Here is a 16,395-nt window from a genome sequence, read left to right as displayed (position 1 = left end):
TTTAATGGAAATTAAAAAAGAAAATATTTTTGGTTTTTCATATGAAAACTCCTATACTACGTCAAATACAATTAAGAACATTTTTAAATAAAATTCTTTTTGGTTTTGCTTTAATTTTATAGAATTCAATAAATAAATTTATTCTATTAGCAATTGGAATATAATAAGCTAATCAGCCCCCGTTTTTTTTTAGATATTTTGTACATTTATCCAAATTTACTTTATATAGGTGAAATACGGTCATTGTTAATAAAAAATTATGGTTTATTAAAAATATTACAGGATTCAAGGCGATTTCAAAATTGCAGTAATATAATATTGCTACGCAATTCCCCAATTACGTTATACCAGTATTATTACTGCAATTAAGAATATCGTAAAATTTATAAATGTAGATTCGAAATTTTTGAATAGAAATGTTTTTTCCAAGTTAATTCCTTAATTCCATACAATTTTTAACGTAATTAAATTTTATATATGTGTAGCCGTAAAAAAATGTAAGCACGGGTTTTAGTGCAAAATTTTTAAGCCTCGGAAAAAAACAAGAAAAGCAAAAATTGAAATTTGTAAATCTCAAAATATAAAAAAAAATCTTCAGTTTCAATCGTTTTTTTCTTGTTTTTTTTTTTTTTTGAAATCTCAAAATTAAATGAGGAACAAAAGAAACCATCAATTAAAATTTCATTATAATTGGAGTTTATAACAGTAACACACAATTACCACCCGTGGAGAATCAAAAACACATTAAAGGCAGCAAGAACAATAACAATAACAATAGGAAAGAAAAACTTGTTGAACAAAAACTTCCTTGGCATTTAATTTTGTTCTTCTTCTTGTTTTGCTTTTCCTTTTCCTTTTACTTTTACTTTGAACAATTCTTCGCATTGTTATTTTGTGTCTTTTACATAGCATGCCTTTATTATTATAGCACATACAAACACACACATGCAAACCTACTTTAATACATCATTTCCGTTTACTATTTTTATTCGTTTTTTATTTTCTTTATTTATTTTTCTATTTTCAAAGAATTTGCAAAGTTGTATGAAATTTTTGTAAACAAATATGGATTTTGAAGACAGCGGGCAAAGAGGCAAAAATATGGAGGAAAAGCCAGCTAACAGTCACAGTTAAACATTTCTGGTGCGAATAACAAAAAAAAGAATAAGTACGAAAAAAAGGTGTAGCGTGTGAAGGAAATTTGTTGAATTTATTGGCAAAAAGATAAGATAAAAGATAATTAAATTGAAATTCTTTGATTATTTACAGCCATTGCCTTGCTTCGTCGTTCATTTTTTTTTTGTTTTTGTTTCTGTTGAAAGTTCTATTGTTTATTTTGCTAATAAATTGCGATTATCTTAATTAGAAATCATCATAAAATAAATAAATACGTAAAGGTAACACAAATACTAATACGATAAAAGAAGGAAAAACTTACCCGCTAAATCCTTTCCGTTTTGTTGATGATGAAGACAATGCGTCTCCGCTTTTAGCACGGCTATTACCTATAAATATAAAAATTATAATATTTGTAAGTACATATATTCAAGAATATTGAGTAAAATTTATAGGGATTATTCACCTGTCAAGCAACAAAAAAAAATATTTAGATAAACAAATTTTTTTAATAAATTAATTATAGCAATTTATAATAAATTTGTTGAAATATGTGAAATATATATATGGAATTATAGATAAGGAATATAATAGTGTTACCGTCGTCTCAATGTTGGTCTTTCTAAAAAGGAACTTTTTCCTTTTCCAAAAAAAAAATTTTGAAAAAAAGTGCTTATTAGTTTCAAACCTCTGTAGCTTTCTATCTTTGAGGGTGCAAAACCTCTGCACCCTCAAAGATAGAAAGCTGAACTTTGTAATTTACATATACCTTTACTAAAAACTTATTTTCGTAAAAAAAAATTTCTAATATCGTAAATTTTTTGATTACGATATTAATTTTTTACGATATTATTTTTGAAAAAAAAGAAAATAATTATAGATTTAACGCAATTAACGATGCGTTAGCTTAAAATAATAAGTAAAATAAATTCAACTCTCTCATAATTTGTGGCATACATTTAGGAGAAATTATTCAACAAAACATTTTGCATTAACATTCCTCCTACATGTATGCAACAAACATTGATAAAGTTTGAGAAAATTAGAATTCAGTATGCTTACATTTTAAGTTTCCATGTTTCCAATTGTTTTTGTTTTTAATTCTTTAGTAGTTGTACAAAATTTTTGACATTCTATTTAAAATTTTTGAAAGTCATTTCGAAAGAATTGTCTTTTTAGTGTTATTTTACAAAAAGTTACTGGCTAAGTGTCTGAATTTTGAAAATTTTGAACACTAATAAAGTATTCAAATTCAAAAGTTTAAGATTTTCTTATATGGAAAATCTTTTTCTAAAGTACTGTGCCTTGAAAACTTGGTATTTAATTTTCATTAAGTTAAATTGGTATTTAAACTTGGCAGTAAGTGAAAATTCGGTTCTATCTTAGAATCAAGTCCATACATTAAATAAAAATAATTCTCAAACTAACATTTACAAATTTAAAATCATTCATTTTGCGTTATTCTGTGTAAAAACATCAAAATTGCCTATTGCAACTCGTAAATCGACGGTTTTGTTTATATTTTACCGATTAATACATAGTGACGTATACTCTGTGAATTATTTAAAACCTACTTTCTTGCTTTAAAAAAAAATTAATCAAATTTATGAGTCAGCTATACGTAATTGAACAAAACAATCTTATTTTACGAACTTATTGTTGTTTTACATAAAAATATTTCATTTATCCAATTCATGTTGAATGACAAAATGTATTCAATTTACGAATTCTTTCTTGAGCTCTATATTAATGGGAATTTCCCGGACTTGCATAACATAAAAAAATTTCGTATATTGTAAGAATCATTAGCTTTAATTTTGGAGCTATATTGTTTTTCACAAGTATTTTAACAGATTACTTCAATTTAACGAAGTTAAATTTAAAATTGTGCATAATGTCAAAGGTGTCAATTTCTAAACCTTAATTTTAACGTTAACAGCTACAATGACAAGTAATAATATGTGATAAAAACTAACCTTGCTCTTGTACATCATTTTCTTTTCTTAAACTTGTTGATTTCTGTGAACCAGGTGGTGGTTTTAATATTGATATTGGTACAAGACCTTCACGTGCAGGACCATCATCTGTTTGTGGATTTAATCTTACTAAACAATAATCTGGCTCATTGGCACTCGATACTTCAACAACTTCAACTTGTTGTCCTTTTATCACACTTAATTCATTTGTTCCAGGTGTTGCTGTATAATCAGACACCACCCATGTTACTTCTAAATTACCAACCTAAAAATTTTAAAATAAAAATAATTGACTGTTAATGAAAAGGAAAAATTTTTTGTAGAATGCAAATTTTTATTTTATTAAATTAGTTTTAAAAAATTTCAAATTTAATAACACAAAATGCAAAAAATTTTTATTTTTTATTTTAGTTTGTTAATCAAATGGTCAATTCAAACTTTTTAATGGTTTTTGTTTTTTAAATTAAATAAAGCAAAATCAAAGCCATTTTAGACAATACAAATGCAATTACATAAATTTATTATCTAAAAAAAGGATTTATCAAAATAAAATCCATTAGAAGAGATGAACAAAACAACAACAAAATGTGCTCTCGTTGTAAATTATTGTTGTAAGAGCAAACATTTTGGACAAATTCATTTTTTGTACAAATTGTTAATAATATTTATACAAATTGTGACAATTCTCTAAAAATTAAATCACAAATACCACAACAAATTTGATTCCCAAAAATTGTTCTCTTTTTGCTATAACATTTAATATGATTGTTCCTTCAAATTAGTAAAACGTTAGCTGTTCAATTTGTTTGACAAGGAAATTCTTCAAGATTTATCACCCAAATATAATAGGCTCGACCAAGATGTTCAATTCAGAAAAAATTGTCAGTGACAAATCTACTCTCTCTAACTGATAAAAATTTTTCTCTCTAACTGAATTTTAAATTTTTTTTAATTTTTTCAAAATTAATTTTCATTTTAAATTTTAAATTTTCATTTAAAATTGCATTTTAAAACAAAAATATATTAAACAGCATTTGATTTTTATTATGCTATTTTTTTTACATCCCGCACGCGTGTAAAAACGGAAATGAGCATCATAAATTTTATACAATTAAATCAGGAAAACGTCAATTCACTTAGGACATTGAGCAAAATTGATTTTATGTTGGATGCAAGCAAGAAAAATAATATGAGAATAAAAAAAATTACGAAATTACAAGAGAGTTTTATTGATCACATTTCATTTGAGTTCTATTAAATATGCAATAGGAAAGAATTATTTACAATGTTGATTGTTAAATTTCCAATTTAACAATCAATAAGTTTACACAACTCTTTCAGAAATTAAAATTGAAATTGTATGAGTTTTAAATTTGAACTCAAAATTAACTATGAAAACATTTAAAGAAATTGTTTTAGTTAATTTTCTCATTATCATTGGAATTGTTGCGATTAAGCAGTTATTTAATGTATGCAGTGTAAACCATTAATAACAAAGTAAATTGATGTTAAAGTCATACCCATTTGTTTCAGAAATTTTTTGCCTACATATATGCAAAATATCTGAAACAAATTTAAAATATCAAATTTTAAAGGGAAATTTTGAATTTTTTCAAAAGAAATCGTAGGCAAATCAAAATACAAATATTTAGAATATTAATGGTAACTTAAGAAAGGTTATCCTGAAGATTAAAATAAACTATTAAAAAATGTCCATACATGAATTTTTCAAATTAAATTGAGAAATTAAAATGAAAAATGGAATATTCACATTTGCTAATGCTTTGCTTCCAATGAAATTTTCAAGGATAATTTTGTAATTTTAAATTGAAAATTAAATTTTCATTATTAAATTTAAATGAAAGGGTATAATTTGAAAGATACGTCCCCCGTTTATTAGAAAATTCAAAACAAAAAGGGCTTTAGTTTTATAATAAAATTTAGCTACCTTTTAATTTCTTTTATTTTAATGTGTAAAATAGTATGAATGCTTATTAATGATAAAATTCATTGCTTCAATGATTATTATCATCGCAGTTTTAAGGTTTTTAATATTAATGTAGTTGAATTGAAAATTATTATACGTTGAATGTTACTCCCAAATGCATCACCATTCATTTTGTAGTACCATTAATTACTATTGTAATTATTATTAATATTCGGGATGTCATAAATATACGATAGTAAATAGTTCAAAATACGATTAAATCGATGCAGTTTAAAATTATGTATTTATCATACAATTACGTTCCTTGATATTTATTTCAAGCGGTCTAATTAAATTTTAACTCTGACTAATTATTTTAATCCAATTTGTTAATATTCGGGTCATTTTCAGGAAATTTCCAATTTAAATTTTCCATTTTACAGTACAATTTAATTGGGAAATTTATGTTCAACCGAAATCCATTAAAAGTTATTACTTTAATATGAAATTTATACTTCTCACTATGAACGAGAAGGGGAGAAACAAAATATACGAAAATTTCGCCAATATGAAGTTTGTAACTTTCTCAAGCCCCTTTAAATGAAAAATTAATGTTTCTTTTAAAATTTTTTCGTAAATGTTTTAGAAACCAATTTGACAACTACGACTAAGTATCTTAAATTTTATGGTGACGTATTTACACATTTTCATTCCATATTCTCCTTCTAACTTAATTTGTTCGCTGTCGTTTTTATAGTCTATAAGAAAGACTTCGGCAAATATCAACGAAATTTAAAAAAACGTAAACCTAATTTTGTATATGGCTGAGAATTTTTATAATTTAAAAATTAAATACTTCTTAATACTTCTAAGAACCATCTACATTTCAAAAGCTACAACAACAATAAAGGTAACTCAAATTACGATTTAAAATTTCCCAATATACTTTTTCAAAATTATGAAAAAACAGTAAAAGAACAACAAGAAGAAATTAATAAAAAGATCAACATTAAAATGAAAAAATTTATTGAGAATAAAAAAAAAATTAAAGTAAAGAGAGTTTTGTATTGTGACGTTATATTGAGAGTCCTTCAAGAATACATTAGCAGTAAAATAAATAAAATGGTCGTTTTATGAATTTTTAATATTATTTTGAAATTAAAATAAAATTTGCGCAAATATATACGAGTAAGAGAAAACAAAATAAAAATAAAAAAAAACAGAGAGAAAAAAACGCATTTATAAAAATCGATTCAGTTGATTACTGCCGTACTTTAACTATGTAAGCACAGACAAACATATCTATAATTTATAATTCAACATAAAATATTGTTTTTCTAAAAACTTTTATAATTGGAGTGAAACCATAAGGAAATCAAATACATATGTACATAATTATGTATACATATACATAAGTAACTCATCAAGAAAATGAGTAGGAGAAAAATTAATAAAAAAAAAATATTAATATTTAATTAAAGAAAAGCTTAGTGACAGAAGGAGACGAGCACCTATATAACACCAAAAGTAAGACAAGAAAAAATCTTGATGCAGTCAGCAGTCAGCACATATAACCGACCGCAATGTATGTTGTCTAGTTTAGTAAAAGTGTTACGAAAGATTATGAAAATGCGTTTAAAACACTTCTTTATATTTTTTGAAGATACTACCTTTTGGTTAACATTACTCGAAAAATATAAATTTAGTAGCTTCGTTTTGTGTCATTCGAATTCCCTTAAAACTTCGCCACTTGGCGACAAGAACTCGGTAACGACAAGAACTCAACTATTTACTCGATCCAAGATCTTTCTAAAAAATTTATTGATTAATTACTTTAATACCCCACTCCTAATTTAAATATTAAATTTGAAGAAAATTTTGCTATTATTACGCTATATATGCGCAAAAATGTAAAATTGGCTCGTATTAGATCCAGTTTCAGAAACCTGACATATCCCAAAAGCTGATCGAACCGTCTTATCCTCGAAGTAAATTCAGATATAAATTTGATTGAAAATCGGTTCAGCCGAACTTGAGAAACTGTTCTGTCTGTCTGCCTGACTGATCGACACAGACAGACAGACACTGACATCTCTCTAAAAATAGATTATTTACGTTTCCTTAGTATGGAGAAACACATCTCGGAGAGAGCATGGAGAATTCTAAAATTCGACATGTAAAATTCATTACCATCACATAACCTTTTTTTTTTTATCCATTGCGATTGGTACAAAAATATTAATATTTAATTAAAGAAAAGCTTAGTGACGTTAGAAGAAGGCAAGCACTTACTTACTTATATAATACTATGACACCAAAAATTTTAAAAATAAAAATAATAATTTCAGAACAAAACTGTTATATTTCATTTGATTATACTTTTGGGGGGGAAATCCTTTTAATAAAAAAATATTTTCTTTTTTTTTTTAATTTTACTTTAGTAAATTAAATTAGATTTTGGGAAATAAAAACAGTAAAATAGTGAATGACAAGAATATTGAGAATAATTAAAGGAAGGATAATGTGATTTTTAAATTGAATTTTTTGATTATCATTAAAATAAATTATACAATAGTGAATTACTAGAGAGAAAATTTGGTCGCGATAAAAAAATTTTCAAAATTTCAATTATATTTTACTTGGATTCGATTATATTTCCGTGTAATGTTCTGGGGCCAATACGAAAATAATTGAAATAGTTTTTATAATAAAATACATTTGTAGTAAATTTTTTTATTATGTTAACTGAATAAAGTATATGAGATTTGCATTTATTTTTATGCTATTAAATGAATTTTTGCCTTCAGCTTTAGAAACTATATCATTTATATATAATATCCTATTATATCTCTAGAGTATTTCTCACATTTCAAATAAAATTTTTGTTATAAGGATAGCATTTTGTATAAAATCCTCTCTAATAATTTTTTTTACTTTATACAATTTAATGACTTAAATTGCTATTCATGACAGAAACTATAAATGAAATATAATTTTTTTTTACAAAATTTTATGCAATTTTTATGTAATAAAAAATATTGTCATAATAAATTATAGTATAGAATTCACTATAATTTCATTAAACATAATTAAACTGATAAAATAAAGATTAATGATAAAAAAAAATTTAATAAATTTAATTAAATTTCTTTAAAATAATCACATTAACATATGTAAGTGAAAAGGCAGAGCTCACTGCCTATGCATTTAAATTAATTAATTAAATTACAATTTAATTATTTATAAATGATTTTCAGTCAGATTAAAATATAAAATAACTAGATAATAATAATATAAATTTAGTGAGAATGAAATTAAAAATTCATTATATGAAAAATAAATTAATGTATTCAAGTAATACATAAATAAAATCTGATGTTGTCACTGCAATGTGTATTGTTTTGTTAAGTGAAGGTGTTACAAAAGATTATAAAAAATTTCTGTTGAATAGTTCTTTCCAATTTTTAGGGCGTCTATATACGCAAAAATGTATATTTGGCCAGTAGTAAACGCCCAGTTGCTGACGCCTGATTTCTTCCAAAAGTTAGGAGGTTTCGCGAACGGTCGAGCAAAGCTTATATATGCGGAATTTCAAGTAAATCGGTTGAGTATTTTTTTCAAAATGGTCAAAAATGTAAAACAGGTCCGCTAAAAAGTACAGTTTCTGAGGTCTGATATATTCCAAAAGATCACTCACGAGGTCTGATATTGATGACTCTGTGCCATAGTCGAAATACAGTTACATATAAAATTTCATTAAAATCGGTTCAGCCGAACTCGAGATACACACGTGCACACAAGGACTAACAGACCGGACATGTTGCTAAAAATAGAGTATTTACACTTCCCTACCATGGAGAAGTGCATTCCCACTGAAAACTCGATATGCAAAATTTGTTGCCATCACATCATCTACCTATTGTTTACACAATGCGGCCGGTAATAAAGTAAGTGAAATTGTTTAAACATATTTTATATTGGTAATTTGCATGAGCATAAATCTGTAGCAATACGATATTAACACGCTCTCCTACCGCATAAGATTTGTGTTTCAATACAGCAATTCTGCAATTTTTAAATATCGGTTTAAAGATTGTTAATTGTGTCACATATGTGGTACAACACTATCGCAATTTTTATAATACTGAAAAAATAGGAAATAGCAAAACAGGCTCAAGTTGATCTCTTGGTTTTAGGAGTACACCTTTATTGCAAACAAACATGAACTTTCTATTATTTGAAAATTTCAATAACACAATTACTAATTGATTTGTATAGCAGCGCTTAACACCAAAATTACATAAACAAAAAAAAAACAACCAAAATAGAAACTTTATGAAAGCTAAAATAAAAATGAAAGATTTTGGTAACAATATCAAATGTCAATGTCATTCTTTGACATGCCAAATATTAAAAGGTAATTTTTCGATTCTAAACGAAAAAATTAAAAAACCGGTTTATACTTTTTCAATTTTCAATGTTAATAAACCCAAAATTTCTTTTTTTTTTTCAATTTACTTAAACATTTTTGTGCTTTTCAACTTCTGCGGCCAATGTATTTTTCTACGATAATAACACCCTCCATTTTTTTTTTTATTCATCCCATCCTTTAATCCTTGAGGACATAAAAGTATTACAATAATTGTTTTTTTTATCAATACTAGCAATTGTACAAGACTTTCAATTGCATTTTTTAGTTCATTTGCTCTCTGCTCTTCTCTTACATACCCTCTCGAACATTAAAGGATATTAACAACACCTACATAACATGCATGATATATTTATATATGAAAAGGATAATAATCGACATTACAAAATCCTTTCGTATACGTAACAAAAAGAACAAGAATAAGTAAAAAAAAAACAACAAAAAAGGTAATGATATATCAAGTTTTTCATGTCGAATAACATTAGTCCTCAAGGGATTCTTAATATTGCTATGTTTTTTCTGTTCTCTTTTTTTTTTTGTAGTTTTTCAATAGAAATTTTTTATTGCATATGTTTGCTGTATGCCATATACCGTCTGAATTGTGACATGATAAATTAATTCGACATAAAAATGATCAAAATTTATGTTTATAGATGGGGTTAAACACATGTTTATTTAACGTAACCTATAAGTAAGAAAAAAATTTTATAAGTTTTTACATTTATTGGTAAATAAAAGTACTTTGTCGCTGTTTTACACTATGCAGTTATATACAGGTGAACTATAATTTAAATAGGCTTGTGTGCGTCTTTGTTTTTTTTTTTTTGCGTCCACGATAATTAATGCAGGAACATTTATAATGAATTCAAGTTCAAGTTCTCATAGTATTCAAGTAAAAATCAATCACTTAATTAGTTTCGATTTAGATCACAACGCCGTAAAAGAAAAATCCATTCAAAATACAAAAAATCGACACTGTAGCTTCAATGGTTAAGTTTGGTTTTCAACCATTTTTTTTGTATGAACAATAGAAGTTGCAATATATGTTAAAACTAGAAATATTTTAATGGAATCGCTTTGGGGATTATATTAAGGGTGTTTTCTGAAAATTGCTCTTCCGCCTCTAAATAATTTTTGAATAATTAGCCGAAAAGAAACTTAAAAATCTAATATTACAGTCAGGACTTCATCTACTATTTTATCAAAAAAATTATTTTTGCCAAAATTATAGCTAAGAGGTATAAGGAACATTCAATGATAATAAAATTTTTCGCACGGGCACATAGCAGTGTACATCAGAATATCACTTCCATATACTTCGATTAGAATATTTAATATTGCTTGTGGTGTCATAATACTAATTAATTATTTGAAAAGAGCACAACATATTCGATTGTTTTAATTCCTTGGATTTAAAATTAATTAATTTTTACACAGAAACTAAGCGTGTACTTATACTTCAGTTCGTGGATAAATCTCGAAGTAGTGGAAAATATGACAGAAATTAGAGGAACAGATGACATTTAAAAAATTGAAATTTAACGCCTTTTGATATGCAATGTTTTTGAATTCATTCATTTGTAAAAGTTTTTGTAAAATTTTATATTTTAACCCATAGTCAGAAGTTCAAAAGTATTTATATTGATCGGTTGGACCCTATAAAATAGACAAACAATGAAACGAATTTTTAATCGATAAAATTTGACATAAATTTTTACCATAATCTTATGATGACCATGTTAACTTTGTTAGCTTAAATTTCTTAATTTTCTTATACTATAAATTGCTCATAATTTAATGTAGCTTAAAAAAAATGAATTAAAAATTTTTTTTATGTTCTCAAAGCACCTCTCAAAGGTATTCTCATTTTTCGTTTTTCTTCTTCTTCTTATAGATATTGAAATATTAAATGGCATTTTGTTTCTTCTGTGGAATTTATGAGAAAAATATACCATTAAATTTAACGATTTAATTTACATAAAATTTCAGTATGACGATAAACGCACATTACATCAAAATTTATAGCAATTTAATGAGTTCTTATTTTTAGCAAAAATTTTAACGAATGGTTATCACTTCTCTGAAATCCCTTTTTTGTTTTTCTCAATGAATAGGAGCAAATTCCAAATTTAATCATAAATGAAGGAAAAAATAAAATATCCAAGAAGCCAATCAATCAAAGAGGTTAAATATAATTCAGATGATCTAATGGAATCGATATAAATTTCATTATATAATTATATTTCATGTACTACACAAGTATAAGTACATTTTGATTATACCGCTCTATCGTCCCGCCCTTAATTTATTTTTAATTTATTTAAATAAACATTGAATATTAATGTGTTCTCAATATGTCCACTCATTATACACTTTACATTCAAACAAACATAACGTATTTAATATGGCACATGTATGAATGATAAAGGACACAACATTTGCTGAACTACGTTAATGTTATATTTTTATAATAGATTAATTTATTTTTAGTTAGAATTTATATATATAAATTAATTTATAAACATACACACATACATAATGTAATATAATAATCTGTGTGATTCAATTGATTTCTAATTTTATCGATTAAAGGAGAACAGAAAAAAAAATTATCGCTCTGACGTAGACGGTAAAGTCCAATTTTATACATGGAATTCATAAATGTTGGAAGGCCATAAAATATTAATATAATCGACAGGATATCGAACAGATCTCAAGACATTAAGATAATAACTTTTTTTTTTTATGGAAATTAAAAATAAATATTTATAGACAGAGAAAAAACAAAACGATTAATATAAAAATATGAATAAAATGGAGGGATGATCGAATCCTTGCCAATCAGAGAAATTATTACTTAACTTTGTTTAATTTTCAAATTGAATTTGTGGAATTAAATTGGTCAATTAATATGAAAAAAATATGCGTTTTTTAAGTTTTACCAATTTCACGAAGCAAAGGACACCAAATTTCATCTCTTTTTAAAGTGTAGAAATTAGAACGAAGAAATTGTGAGGAAAATATTATAGAACAAGTGCATTAACCGTTACACTGGAGAAGAAGACATATAAATAGCTTGATGAACCAGACACCGGGTGTGATACCAACAGTGTTATAAATTACGAATGGTTTAGCTATTCGACAGTGTTCTGTAATGCATAATTTGTCAAAATAACAGTGAAACTATAACTACTTTTTCACAATCCAAATTTTACGAATTAAATTCGCAATTTGTGGAAAATCGAATTTCGATAAAATTATATAAAAATTTTCGATTTAAAATCACTTTATTTTAGATTTGTGAGCGTTTTTTAAAGTGTAATTACAAAATTGAATTTAAACCAACCAGAAACGAGAAAAAGACATTATTGTCGGTTTCAGAAAAAAAAAGAATAATTTATAACCGAATCCGTGTTTAGCATTATATTAAGCATGTATAATCAAACATTTTTGTCAAATCTGTGATTAAAAATGAATTTATTTTAAGAGATTAACAGAAATTATAATTATATAGATTACACCATAAAATAAATTGTGTTCTCTGGCAATATTTTAAGATGAATTCTTAACTTAACCCTTTGCTACCTTTTATCATTTGCAAGATATAAAATCATTGCTGGACCCATATTTTCATTCTTGCTACATACAAAAATTTTACGCATTTACGAATTTAAATCGAATCGTAATCCATTTTATTCGAATTTCATAACAGTGTTGATTACTACATAGGTTTACGACTAAAAATACTTGTGATAGTTGTTTGAGGTGTAAAGTTGTTGTAATAATAGTTCTCCAAGAAATTAGAAAAATTACAACCAGTTTAATAAAAACCACGATTTGTTGTATTCTATTTTACATTAGGTTAAAAATTAAAAACTTTTAAGCAATAAATAATTATGCAATCGAAATGTAGATAAAAAACATTTTTATTTTTTTGCAATTCAAAGCAATAATTAAAATTTACGTTATTTTCATTTAAAATTTAGCACAATAATTTTATCAAATCATTATTCAAATATTGATAAAGAGCGAAAAAAAAATCATTTAATAAAATAGCATTATTTGAACAAAATTCCATTTGAATAGTAACTTGAAAACCAACCCAACTTAAGAGGTTTCCACCTATATTAAAAAAAAAAATAGAAATAGAAAAAAAAACTTCTTGAAAATTCCAATACTAGGAATTCCACACTATACGTTTAAGTCTGTTTTAGTCTGTTCTAAGTCACCTTTATTTCTTTATTATTAAATAATCTTTGATTAGATACCTGAAAAAGAATTCTTATCGAAACAGAAACAAAATTTACGCGATGATAAGAAATATAAAATACCTTAGAACTGTTTATATGGCAATATACAAAAAACCAGCAAGAACAACAAAAAAATATTTTACTGTAAGTACAGACACATACACACATTTATGATATGATGATAAGAAAACCCCGACTGACTGATTTGTCAAAAATTTATCAAGTATACAGTATTAATTTTTACTGTTTGTATTTCTAATTATGGCACCTATCTAGTACCATAAGTCGCCAAAATAAATAAATTATAAAAAAAAATTTATATGTATGGATAATGGCACAATCAACAATTTCAATTTTAATTTTAAAAATTAACCTGAACATTACTGGACGCTTGACGAAAAAATCGAAATGATCCAGGTGAATCGATTGTATGTTGACGTGATAATGGTGCATGACCACCACTAACACTATTTTGTCGAAACCATGGTAATGATATTTTTCTACGTCCCTTTTGTGATTTCGATGAAAATAAACTAAATGGTCCAGCACTATGACGATTCTGTTTTGGATCTAAATTTGGTGTTGCTGAACCTGGTGTTGTTGAACCAGATGATATTGAACTTGGTGATGGTGGTGGTATTGATATATTAATATTACCACTACCACCACCTCCACTCATATTATTACTATTATTTATAATATCATTTGAATTATTTGCTTGACCTTGTTGAACTGAACTAGAAGGAACTATCATAGATTCAGCTGAAATGCTATTGGATGGTTGAGTTTTTATTTTTAATGATGATGACGGTTTTATATTTGAACTACAACTTTTTGAAGTTGTTATCGTTGTTTGTTTTGGAATGGTTTCTGTATTTGTATTGGTTGTTGTTGTGGTGGTGATGGTTGTTGTTGCTGATAAATCACAGTTCTGTTGATCAGATTTATTTGAATTTTTTAAGGAATCATTTTTATCATTATTATTATTTAAACATACTATAGCATTATCATTTGATGTTGTTGTTGTTATTTCATTTAAAATTTCATCTTGTGCATTTATTGCTGATGATGCAACAGTTGTTACTGCTGCTGTTGTTGTTGTTGTACTACTATTATTTGATGGTGCTGTTGGTGACATTTTTATTAAAGGAGATGATGATGATGAAGTTGGTTGTGATTTAATTGGTGTTGTTGGTGTTAGTACTGTTGTACTGGGTATATTTGTGTTTGTTGTTGCTGTTTCAGACTGTTGCTTTCCAAGCAAATTACTACTACTACTCATTCTTTTTTCATTGAAAAAATTTCGAACACTTTTCATTTGTTCTCTTTTTTTTTTTTGTTTGTGCTTTGAATATTATGGTTCACTTATCTGTTTTGTTTTAGATTATTGTTCTAAATTTATTAGATTTTTTTTAAATTTTGTTTTTAAATACCCTACAACATAATTCGATTATAAAGTAGAAGATTTTTTGTTAATTCTAGTAATAAGTGAATAAATTGTAAAGATTTCAGTTAAATTTTTTTATTTAATTCATAAACGTTAACTACTGGTAGCAAATAGGTTCTGCGCCAAATATACTCTTAAACAGAGAACGTGATTTTTTCATTTCATACACTCTAAATATTGATTAAATAGAGTTTCGGCTTTTATAATTATTGCAACAAGTCGAATTCTCATAAAATCTTAAATTTGTGAATTTCAAGAAAAATTTGAAGGTTATTTAAATGAAAAAATTTTAAAAATGTTAAAAATTATTAAAATTGCATATTTTTAGGAGTTAATTTATTGACTGAAGCCACGCTTTTGTTAATTTAGAAAAATAAATTTAGAAAACAAAACTTTAAAAAAAAAACGCAAAAACTTTCACTTCAAACTCACAAATTTTACATACCTGTTGACTACTTTGCTTCAATAATTTTATGAAACGTTTCATGACAGGCTTTGTACATTTCATAATTTTGTAAATCATTAATTTTAAAAGAACAAAAAAATTTTATTTAATTTAAAACCAATCAAATTGTTTTTTGTTTTTGTAATATCAAAAGTTTTTGCTTTTGTAATTTATTTTCACATTTATAAGGTTCTTTTTAATAAAAATGTTAAATGTTTTAAAAATCTCTGTGTTTTTTATCTTAAAGAAAACATTTTTTAAATTAAATGATTTTACAATACGATTTTTTTAATTTTAAAAATAGTTTGTTATCGCTACCCTTAATTTACCAGAAATATGCATGGAAGCACATAAATATACACAAAAACACTACGTCTTATCAAGAATACACAAAATGTAGGCAAAAAATTTGCTTTATATAAGTACACAAGTATTATTTTACATGAAAACTAACACTGTAAAACAGCTACAGCTCACTTGAAAGTCTATAACATTAATTCTATATAAGAATTTGGGAGTGCTTGCCATTAATAAGAATTTTACAATTTTTTTCTAAAATTAATAACATTAGATAAAATTTAGAATTTCAATAGAAGATTTATAAATATTGTTGACTAAATTTGAAAATGTTTTATCAATTTTTTTATTAAACTAATGTAAGGAATTAGAAATTTAAGTTACTCGTATATGAGTGTAGAGCACTGTTAGAATAAAAGGTAATTCAAATATTTGTAAAAGAACTCTGTTTTAGTAATTCTTTTCTTCGGTAACATGGAAAAATCTCAAATGTATTCACTTGCAAGGT

The 16,395-nt window shown here is 25.5% G+C and overlaps 1 protein-coding gene across 1 annotated transcript in view; it reads right to left on the bottom strand.

The window, feature by feature from the left end:
- The window catches only part of LOC129610347 (triple functional domain protein), a 133,665-nt gene that overhangs the window by 31,229 nt on the left and 86,041 nt on the right, over nucleotides 1-16,395 (bottom strand). The window contains exons 9-10 of the mRNA XM_055522902.1: nucleotides 3,093-3,357; nucleotides 1,439-1,505 (exon numbers count right to left, since the gene is read on the bottom strand). Coding sequence (XP_055378877.1) covers nucleotides 1,439-1,505; nucleotides 3,093-3,357 — 332 coding nt within the window. The remainder of the gene's footprint in view (nucleotides 1-1,438; nucleotides 1,506-3,092; nucleotides 3,358-16,395) is intronic.

The sequence above is a fragment of the Condylostylus longicornis genome, unplaced genomic scaffold (assembly GCF_029603195.1).
Source record: "Condylostylus longicornis isolate FDR11 unplaced genomic scaffold, ASM2960319v2 ptg000044l, whole genome shotgun sequence".
NCBI lineage: Eukaryota > Metazoa > Arthropoda > Insecta > Diptera > Dolichopodidae > Condylostylus > Condylostylus longicornis.
Note: the sequence above shows the minus strand (reverse complement) of the source record. Positions and strands in the feature narration are given on the sequence as shown.